Source organism: Vanacampus margaritifer, chromosome 11, assembly GCF_051991255.1.
Source record: "Vanacampus margaritifer isolate UIUO_Vmar chromosome 11, RoL_Vmar_1.0, whole genome shotgun sequence".
Lineage (NCBI taxonomy): Eukaryota > Metazoa > Chordata > Actinopteri > Syngnathiformes > Syngnathidae > Vanacampus > Vanacampus margaritifer.
In genome coordinates, this window is record NC_135442.1 from 4554442 (window position 1) to 4565939 (window position 11498).

The 11498-nt window shown below is 42.9% G+C and overlaps 1 protein-coding gene across 1 annotated transcript; it reads left to right on the forward strand.

Moving 5' to 3' along the window:
* Window positions 1-20: 20 nt before the first annotated feature.
* LOC144060111 (plastin-2-like) lies at window positions 21-11124 on the forward strand. Its single transcript, XM_077579312.1, is given in 17 exon segments — window positions 21-1754; window positions 1757-1792; window positions 2835-2932; window positions 4208-4283; window positions 4362-4510; window positions 4581-4704; window positions 4966-5098; window positions 6327-6574; window positions 6679-6821; window positions 6909-7004; window positions 8131-8326; window positions 8389-8467; window positions 8869-8983; window positions 9062-9195; window positions 9279-9402; window positions 9870-9994; window positions 10858-11124. Coding segments are annotated over 17 exon segments (2067 nt in total). The 5' UTR covers window positions 21-1696; the 3' UTR covers window positions 10991-11124.
* The last annotated feature ends 374 nt before the right edge of the window (window positions 11125-11498 follow it).

Sequence of the window (11498 nt, forward strand, 5' to 3'; positions counted from 1 at the left end):
ATTGTAATTAATCACATGACTTCGATAGTTAACTCACTAATCGATTAATCACAAATTTTATATTTGTTCTAAATATACAATATGTAAAAAAAAAAATTCTAATAAAAAGTTTTCAAATTTTTATTAACTTATATAAAAGTGGAAAACTAATAGAAAAGTCTGCATCTTTTAGTCATTGATACAGTAATTTCATAATAATTCATAAAATTAAGTTAAAATCAAAAAGATGTATGTGCTGTAAAGAAACGCGTGTGATATTGATTTATGTTGGTCATTTTTCTGCCACTAGATGGCATAATTGCATTTGTAAGACATTGGTGAGAGCTCAGTGCATTTTTCTTTTCATAAAAATTCTGCACATTTTAAAAATTGTAAAATACAACTTGACCCCAGTCTCCATAAATATATGCATTATTATGAAATGTATTACATGGACGTGTCTGCTGCATTATGACTGAAATTCCCCCAATACAGTTTTTCCAAGTAAGGGGCGGTCATTAATCGCGCGTTAAAATTTTTCGTGGCATTAAATTTAAATGAATGCACTAATTTTGACACCCCTAAATTTGAACCCTGGCTTGAAACCCTCATTTGACCCTTGGAAGGTAAGCGCAGTAGCATTTACACAATTTAAACATGCAATGGTTCATTTACACTGGTCTGACATTTGATTCAGATCTGATTTTGATCCAGAGTTGATCAGTCCCATTTGGATTGGGGGTCAGCAGCTATCCTATCTATTTGAAGAGTACCTTGGCGAAAACCAGGAACCCCACCAGCGCCACGCCGAAACTCGTGCTGTGGACCGCACCCGCTCATCCACGTATCCCTGCGGAGATCCGGGAAAGCCATCCTTTCCCGCGGTCTTTTATTCCTGCAGCAGAACCCTGATCTTGTTGAGGAACTGGACCATCTGGATCCTGGTCACAAAGTCTCTGACGGCAGGCTCCGCGTGGTCCCCGTTTACCCAGGTAGGATCCTGGTCCGGGTTCCTGACTTGGTTCTGCTTGCGGAGATTCCCGTAGAGCTGCTTCCAGGACGAAGCCTTTTGGGAAACATCTCGCACGTCCGCGTCCATCTTGTCCTGCACGTGGGCCAGCTCCATCTCCGTCTTCTCCAGCTTCCTGGTCAGACGCTGGACGTTGGCCTCCAGCTTGAGGCAGTAATTCTCATGCCCCCCCCACCCCCATTCACCACAAAAAAATCGCTTGATTAGATGTTTAAACTTGGTGACGATTTGAAAGGCTTGCGGATGATATCGTAGCCATGCGACAAGGCTCTGGGACAGCTGATGTCGCAGTCTGTGATGTCATCAGTGAGCATTATTGCGGAAGGTTTGAAACTTTGTTCCAAAAGCATAACACTGGCTTTGGAATCATAACTTGAAACTAATTTCAAGGCCGGATTTGAAATCCTAACCCTGACTTGACACCATCATTTGAGACGCTAACCCTGAACCCTGATTTGAGTCGAGACCCTGGGTTGAAACCCAAATTTAAAATCTTAACCCTGACTTTGAAATTCTACTTCAAAACCCTGACGCTTACTTGAAACCCTAATTTGAGATCCTAACCCTGGCTTTGAAATCCCAATTTGAAACCAGAACTCTAGTTTGGGACCTAACTTCTTTACACTTTTGTAGATGACATCACTGCATCATGTGACTCTGGCGCCTCTGTGACAGAATTGCAATGGGATGATGTCATTGTGTGATGTCATCAGCGAGCGCCATCTCGTCAGGCGACTGTTGATCTCCAGTGTGACGCAAACAAAACTGCTGCGCTGCTTCCCAGTGAGTGTAAGCTGTCTTGAAAGTCTTTCGCCGCCGTACGGCCGCACCCAAGGTGCTAGAGAAGCAAAACGAATCAATCAGAATTCTTACATTTATCTAGCCGCAGCACCTCTGAAAGGCAAAGCTAGCTCTGATGCTAATGCTAAAAAATGGGGAAGAGTCTAATTATGCTGTTTACTGTAAAAGTCATCCAGAATAGCACTCTGCAGTCACTCCGCCAGGCCCTCCGATTGAGGGCGTGTTCTGACGTCACGGCAATGCCACGCTCGAATAATTTTTCAAAACAATTTGAGGTGTTGCATTGGGCCCGCCCCCTCAGTTCATACAAAATGAGTTTTGACAGCAAGCTTTGCGTTGCTAAGTACAATGTGGAAAGACCTCCAACCTGACTTCAAACCCTAATTTAAAATTTGAATTCTTGTTTGAAATCCTAACCTGGGTTTGAAACCCTAATTGTAAAACGTTACCTTGTTTTGTGACCCTAATTTGAAACCCTAACTCATGTTTGAAACCATAACCTTGACTCTGAACCATAAATCGAACCTTTAAAACCCAACCTTGAAGCCCTAACTGTTATTTTAATCCCTAAACTGGGATTGAAACCCTAACATGAAACCCTAATGCTGTCTTGTGGCTGACCAATTAAGAAGCGCTGTCGACGTGTTTCCATGTCATTGTTGAAGTTGAAGTGATAAAGGCACAGAATTGTTTGCATTATTTTTGTATTCTGATTCCTTGTTTGAAAGCTAACTTGAAACACTCATTAACCCGAATTGAAAACCTTAACCCTTAAAACTCTACCTTGCTGAGGAAGTTGCACAACCAAAAAAAAGTTGAATGATGGCAACATTTGATTCATTTAATGACACTTCAGTACGTTTCTTTTTCTGCCACTCATCGCTAATGTGTGCGCGTGCCAAACTGCCGGCGCTGTCACCTTGCCTGTCAGTCTGTCTGTCTGTCTGTCATTGCCTTATAAAGACAAAAAAGTGGGTCTTTGAGGCACTTTTTGAGTCACTTCCTTCCTCCTGCCTCTGACTAGATGATCGCTCGCTCAGACTGGAGCGCGCAGCAGAACGCTCGCTATCGCCGCCATCTTCAGCTCCGCGCCGACAGCCTCCTGCTTGCCTCCACGCTCAGGTGAGGAACATCACTGGCTTCAAAACCCGATTTGGAAAAGCAGAACCATTGTCTGCAAAAGCCTTGCCTTGACTTGAGACACTAATTTGAAACCCAAATCCTGCTTTAAGACCCTTACGCTTGCTTGAAACTGTCATTCCAATTCTGATTTTTAATCCTAACTCTGTTTTAGAGAGCTTATCCATGACTTGAAACGTTATTTTGAGACCCTTACTCCTTTTTAAAACCCTGATCTTGCCTTGAAACCTTAACCCTTCTATGAAACCCTAATTTTAAATGCTAATCACTGTTGTTTCAAACAACCAAAAAATGAAGCATTTTGAAGCCTTAACCCTGACTTGAAATCCTAACTCATTTTTGAAACCTTACTTTAAAACCTTGGCTTCAAACCAGATAGTTGAAACCGTTCATCATGGCTTGAAATCCTAACCTTTGTTAAAAATCCTCATTTAAAACCATAACCTTTGTCTGCAGCTCCAAATCGAAACCCTTATCATGTGTAATTACCCTAATGTAAACCCCTGACCTCGTTGGAAACCATAATCCTAATTTACGACCCTGACCCTAATTTCAAAACCCCAACCCTTACTAAAAGTGAAATTTAAATGTTGGTTTGAAACCCTAACCCTGACTTGGAACCCTAATTTGTGATTTTCACATTTTCTGAATTGTAGAGATTGTTTTAATTTATAAATTGGTGCACAACAAGGTGAATAAAATGCACGCGACTAGTATTTTTTCCACCATGCCATATCCTGTCAAACATGAAGCGTTCAAATCTGTGGACGTCTTCATTTACCAAAAGGAAGAAGAAGTCAGAGCAGGAAAGGAAGTTTGCGGTTTGACAATGTGGGGGTGTGTTGGCAGCCATGTTGGGTTCGTGCAAACACTGGCTGGATTGCGATCATGAGATCATCCGAGATGGCACGCCTCCTTTCAAATAAGCAATCCAAACCTAAATAAAATAATGCTACGGCACCCACGTCACTCACCAGGCCATATAGGGAAATGTCACGCATACCTTGTTGAAGTTGCAGACACCCACGGTGAATTCTTAATTAGGATTAGGATTATCATTTGGATCAAACTGCATTTTATAGTGTCAGAAACTCTTGAACGGCAAACAGGAAGTGTGGCATGCGAAGCAGGAAGTCAACAGAAGCGAGGAGAAGCGTTTTGCATCACAGCATGAAGTCACGAGTGTCCACACTTCCTCTTCCTCTCGGTGGCCATGCTTTCATTTCACCTTTTTTTCATTTGACATTTCTCTTCCAGAACTCCGCCATGGACGCCACGGCAAGCATCTCCCCAGAGGAGCTGCAGGACCTGAAAGAGGCCTTCGCTAAGATCGGTGAGAACGCATCCTTTTGGCTTCCTCCCTCCGTCCCGCCGTCCACCCTGACTCCCTCTTTCCTCGCTCTTCTGGCAGACATCGACGGCAACGGTTTCATTAGCAAAAGAGAACTCAACGAGCTCTTTCGGGCCGCCAACCTGGCCCTGCCGGGTTTCAGGGTCCGAGAGATAGTCGAGGAGATGACCAAGACCAGCGAGCAGCTCACCTTCAAGGAGTTCACGCAGGTCAGTCCGTCAAATCATCAACACGCCCTCTGTGGTCCGCCGACACATTTTTTTTGGACTCCTTCCTCAGATAGTTCACGGCCTGAAGAGCAACGAGGTGGGAAAGACCTTCCGGAAGGCCATCAACAAGAAAGAGGGGATCCGAAACGTGGCCGGAACCTCGGAGCAGGCCGGAACGCAGCACTCGTACTCGGGTAGGAACAGTGTCGTGCGAAGACTAAACTATGAGGAGGAAGTTGCTAAAATCCTCGAGGCCTTAAAAGTCTTTGGAGGTGACATCAATGGAAATGAAAGTTTACAGGCTAAAGTATCAGGGACTAACATTGATTGGAGGCTGGTTAAGTGATGGAACTTCTAAGTCCTTATGGACTGAAATAGTTAAGAACTGAAGTCTTTGGTGGGCAAAAGACTGAGAAATTTGTGGTCCATGTTGACGTTGTCGTTTGTGTCCGCAGAGGAGGAGAAGGTGGCCTTTGTGAAGTGGATCAACACGGCTCTGGAGAAGGACCCGGACTGTAAACACGTCCTGCCTGCTGATCCGGATACTGATGAGCTCTTCACGGCCGTGGGAGATGGAATTGTTCTCTGGTACTTTAAGAAAGTTCAGACAAAACCTTTACCCAAACTTGAAACCCTAAGTTTAAAAGGCTTGAAAATTGAAACATTCCTTGACAATATTGTTATATGTGACCTAAGTAGTCTAAACATGGCATTCTGATTAAGATTATATGTGTGGAATAGGAGTTATGCAGCTAAATCCATCTCAGGGGGCGGCCATTTTGTCACTTGTTGTCGACTCAGGGTTCAGGCAACGACCAATCACAGCTCACTTGTTTTCTGAAGCTGAACTGTGATTGGTTGTTACTTGAGACCTGAGTAACTGTGATGTCATTTGTACTCGACAGCAAGTGGCAAAATGGCCGCCTTCTGATATCGATGAAAACTGCTGGATTTTGCTACTTAAAGGGGAAGTCAACCTCAAACATTTCTTGACAATAATATGTTATATGTGACGTCACTAGTCTAAATATGACATTCTGATTGTGGAATATGAGCAAAATCCATCCGTTTTTACCAATATCAGAAGGCAGCCATTTTGTCACTTGCTGTCAACTGAAGATGACATCACGGTTGCTCAGGGCTCAGGCAGCGACCAATCACAGTTCACTTGTTTTCTGTAGCTGAGCTGTGATTGGTTGTCACCTGACACCTGAGCAACTGTGATGTCATTTGTACTCGACAGCAAGTGGCAAAATGGCCGCCTTCTGATATCGATGAAAACTGCTGGATTTTGCTACTTAAAGGGGAAGTCAACCTCAAACATTTATTGACAATAATATGTTATATGTGACGTCACTAGTCTAAATATGACATTCTGATTGTGGAATATGAGTTAAGCAGCAAAATCCATCCGTCTTTACCAATATCAGAAGGCGGCCATTTTGTCACTTGCTGTCAACTGAAGATGACATCACGGTTGCTCAGGGCTCAGGCAGCGACCAATCACAGTTCACTTGTTTTCTGTAGCTGAGCTGTGATTGGTTGTCACCTGACACCTGAGCAACTGTGATGTCATTTTCACTTGACAGCAAGTGACAAAATGGCCGCCTTCTGGTATTGGTAAAAACGGATGGATTTTGCTGTAATTCATATTCAACTAACGCAATATTAACCCAAATAATTTTGGGGGGAGGGGTTGACTTCCCCTTTAACCCTTGTTTGACATCCGAACCTAGCCTTAAATCGTCTCGAACCCGTCATTTGAAACCCTAACCATGCCCTGAAGTCCTAATCCGAAACCCTATCTTGCCGTCAGCAAGATGATCAACCTGTCGGTGGACGACACCATAGACGAGCGGACCATCAACAAGAAGAAGCTGACCCCCTTCACCATCCAGGAGAACCTCAACCTGGCCCTCAACTCGGCCTCGGCCATCGGCTGCCACGTGGTCAACATCGGCGCCGAGGACCTGAAAGAGGGCCGGCAGCATCTGGTCCTCGGTCTGCTCTGGCAGATCATCAAGATCGGACTGTTTGCCGACATCGAGCTCAGCAGGAATGAAGGTAGGTTAGCGTTTGTTAGCCTAGCGAGCAACGTTGTTAGCGTAGCGTGATGACGATTAACTGATTGCGTTGATCTTTTTTTTTTTCTTTTTTTTTCGCGGTAGCTTTGATTGCTCTGCTGAGAGAGGGTGAGAGTCTGGAGGACTTGATGAAGTTGTCACCAGAGGAGCTGCTGCTGCGCTGGGCCAACTATCATCTGGAGAAGGCCAAGGCGCCCAAAATCAACAACTTCAGCTCAGATATCAAGGTACGATGCGGGATGGATGACGGACGGTCAGACGGACGTACGTTGCTGTATGATTGGCAAGATGATGATGTCATTTGTGGCGTGCAGGACTCGCGAGCCTACTTCAACCTCCTGGATCAGGTCGCGCCCAAAAGGGACGACAAAGGAATCCCGCCGATCACCATCGACATGACAGGACTCAGAGTGAGATTTCGTCAAAGACTAAATCTGTCTTGAAACCTTACCCTAACCTTAATCTTGGCTTTAAACCCTACTAATCCTGTTTTCAAAACCCTAATTTTGACTTGAAACCCTAACTCTAGTTTGATCACTGTCATGAACACCTACTTTGACATGCGAACCTTGGCTTAAAAACCTACTTTCAAACCCTAACTTAGTCTCGCAACAGTCTTAAAACCTTACTTTAAAACACTAACCCAAGTTTCAAACCCTACCATGAAACCCTAAACCAGGTTTTAAACCCTACTTTGAAATCCTAAACCAATCATGAAATCCTACTTTTAAACTGCAAACCAGTCTACAAACCCTTAATTGAAAGAAACATTAACCCAGCCTTCAAACCCTACCTGGAAACCCTAACGTTGGTTTCAAACACTCTAACCAGTCTTGAAAACCTACTTTTAAACCAAAGTCCAGTCCTCAAACTGTTCTTTTAAAAACCTAACACAGGTATGAAACCCTACTTGGAAACCCTAATCCATTCTTCAAACCTTTCTTTAGAATTCTTACCTAGTGTTCAAACCCTACTTTGAAAACCTAACTCGGTTTCGAAACCTTACTTTGAAACCTTAGTCTTAGTTTTAAACCCTATTATGAAACCTTAACTCTGTCTTCAAACCCTAAAATGAAAACCTAACCCAATCTTGAAACCCTACTCAGAATTCTAAGTTAGTCTTCAAACCCTACTTTGAAAACCTAACTCAGTTTTGAAACCTGAGCCTTAGGTTTAAACCCTACTATGAAACCCTAATCCTGTCTTCAAACTCTAACCTGAAAACCTGACCCAGTCTTGATACCCTATTTTAGAATCCTAACTTAGTCTTCAAACCCAGTCTTCAAACCCTACTTTGAGAACCTAACTCAGTTTTGAAACCTTACTTTTCAACCCTACCAGGAAACCCTGACCCTGTCTTCAAACCCTACCATGAAAACCGAATCCAGTCTTGAAACCCTGCTTTAAAAACCTACGCTATTCTTCAAACCCTACTTTGAACTCCTGACCTAATCGTCCAACCCAACTTTCAGATCCCTAACAGAATCTTCAAACCCTCGCCATGACTTCAAACCCTACCCCTCACGTGTGTTTTAGGAGAAAGACGAGGTACGGCGTGCAGAGCTGATGCTGGTCCAGGCAGACAACCTGGGATGTCGTCAGTTCGTCACGGCGACCGACGTGGTCCGCGGGAACCCCAAACTCAACCTGGCCTTTGTGGCCAACCTGTTCAATAAATACCCCGCCCTCAAGAAACCCGAGAACCAGGACATAGACTGGAGCGCCATCGAAGGTGAGGACCCTGAAGACCTAAATGACTTTTGTCCAGACCTTGACGTTGTTTGTCATCTTTAGGAGAAACCAGAGAAGAGCGGACCTTCAGGAACTGGATTAATTCTTTGGGTGTCCAACCTCGTGTCAATCATCTCTACGCGTAAGATGACCTCATTAAGTATCCAAACCTTCATTTGAAACCCTAACCCTACTTTGAAAACCCCTCATTCTGGCTCAAAACCCTTACATAAAACCCTCAACTGTGTCATAAATCCTTAAATTGAAAGCCAATGTTTGAGACCTTAACCTTGCCTTGAAACTAGGGCACGACTAATACGGATTTTTTTTAGACAGGTTCCAGTATTTGGCAGAATAAAATAATAATAATAATAATCGTCTTTTTAAAAAAATAATAATTTTTTTGTGTGTCATGTTAATATATATATATTTTTTTATACCTATATTTTTTTGCAGATTTTAGCCAATTTTAAAAGGACCAATTTCATCCGATTAATCGGTTAGGCCCTTCTTGAAACCCTACCCCTTGTTTGTACGTTTTAGTGACATGGACGACGCCCTGGTCATCTTCCAGCTGTACGAGAAGATTAAAGTTCCTGTGGACTGGGAGCGAGTCAACAAGCCTCCTTACCCCAAACTTGGCAGCAACATGAAGAAGGTGAATACGAACCAACTAGTAGCCTGTCACCACCACAAAACAGCCAATGAATGAGTAGCCTGTTGCTGCCCCCTACAGCTTGAGAACTGCAACTACGCGGTGGAGCTGGGCAAGAAGGAGGCCAAATTCTCCCTGGTGGGCATCGCCGGCCAGGACCTGCACGCCGGGAATCGAACCCTCACCCTGGCGCTGCTCTGGCAGCTCATGAGGAGGTAGTGACCCCCCCCCCCCCGACCTCCCCCCCGCCCCCGTGGGTGCGTTTTTGCACCGCATTGACTTTTTTGCCATCATTCAGGTACACGTTGAACATCCTTGTGGAGCTCGGATGCGGGCAAAAAGTCAACGACGACGCCATCGTGTCCTGGACCAATCAGACGCTCGCACAAGCTGGGAAAACCTCGTCCATCTCCAGTTTTAAGGTAGACTTTTTGTAAACAAATCGTGTCGTAATGGCTAAATATGAATGTAATTTTTGTAAACAAATATTGGGTTTTAATGTCACATGAGAAATGTAGCTTTTAGCTCAATTTTATGAGATGTTTATGAATGAAAAATAGCCTTTTTGTCATCAAATAGTGTTAAACCTAATATACATTTTTTGTAAATATTGTGCTTTTGCCGTTTTATGTATGTGACGAGAAATTGCAAAAAAAATGCCTTTTCCTCAGCCAACAGTTTTAGTGACAAAAAATATTTGCAAGCCAAGTAATGTACACTTTTTGTAAACAAATGCTGTTTTCATGGCAAAATATTTATTTATTTTGTGGGGGAAATTAGACCATTTGTACTTTTTGTAAACAACTATTTCATTTCTGTGCACAAATATTGCACTTTAGTGTTGGTTCCAGGTTAGTTGTAAGAGTCAGTGTGACTTGGGTTTGCGTAGGACGGCTCCATCAGCACCAGCATGCCGGTTCTGGATCTGATTGACGCCATCCAGCCCGGATCGATCCGATACAACCTGCTCAAGACCGAAGACCTGACCGAAGAGGAGAAACTCAACAACGCCAAGTAAGGACGTGTTTAGATTGCAACCGGATCTGATCTGGATTAGATGTGGGAAAGTCCTTTGGATTTAGTTCAGACACTTTACTGTTTTTTTGTGGAAAAGGTAAAAAAAAAAAAAAAAGGTGGATAAATATGGAGGCCCCAAACTGCCAAAATTAAAAATACTAAATAAATAAATAAAAGTGAAAATAAAGACGGCAATAAAAAATATAATTCAAAAATTAAATACAAAAAAATTATATAAATGGAAATAAAAACTATAAGTAAAAATAAATATTTAAAAATGTGAAAATACAAAAAATATATATAAATAGAATTAAATATTAATCAATGAATAAAAACGCTCTGCTCTCACATTTTATTTCATGCTGCAGACGCTCTGTCAAGACGAAATATTATTCAAATGAGGGGGCGGTCCTAAGTGTATCTTGGGTTGGACACCGCCGTTGCAAACTGCCTTTCAATGGTTGAGCCGGCGAGACTTGTTCTTCGACCCGATCACTTTGCTCATATTTATTTTTTTTGTATTTAATTTTCTAATTATAATTTTATTTATTTGGTAATTTATTTTGAATTTTGGTCCTCCATAGATAAATGAAGGATCATTTTTTCCAGCTAAAGTTCCAGGTTATTTTAGTTCTTGGTACTTGTAGTTACTTGTAGTGATTAAAAGTTACAGTAACTTAAAAAGTTCCAGAAACCTTTTGAAATTCCATTTGAAAAAGAACATAGAAACACTTTCAGTCTTGTAAAAGGAGCTCCAGGTCTTGTAACTTGAAACACATCCTGTTTTCAGTTCTGAACAGCCAATAGAAAGCAGGCTCTTGTGTCATGTGATCACCCGTGATGATGATGATGATTGTCAGGTACACCATCTCCACGGCGAGGAAGATCGGCGCCCGCGTGTACGCGCTGCCCGAGGACTTGGTGGAGGTGAAACCCAAGATGGTGATGACCGTGTTCGCTTGTCTGATGGCGCGCGGCATGAAGCGGGCCTGACGCGCTAACCGAACACTGGGGATGGACGATGATGTCATAGCACTGATGATGTCATCACAGTTCAGAATAAGTTGACAGGACCAAAGAACAGGATTTTTTTTTTTTTTTAATAAATAAAAAGAAGTGATAAATCACTAGTGGACACATTGTCATCTTGTGTGTACACACACACTTGTCTTTGTATCATTGTGGGGACATCTCATTGACATGGTGCATTTCCTAGCCCCTCCCCCTAACCCCAAGCATAAAAAATGATTGCCTACCCCCATTCCTTACCCTAACCTCAACCATAACCCGAATCAAACCTAAACTCTAAAACCAAGTCTTGACCCTCAAAAAGAGGTTTGAACTTGTGGGGGACCACCAAAATGTCCCCACAATTTCAAGTCGGTCCCCACAATGGTAGTTTAACTTGGAAAAACACGCGTGTATGGGCCCCACAATGTAGCTAAGACAAAAAGCACACTGCCTGAGTTTCTTGTCTACAGTTCCAGGAACTACCAGTTCT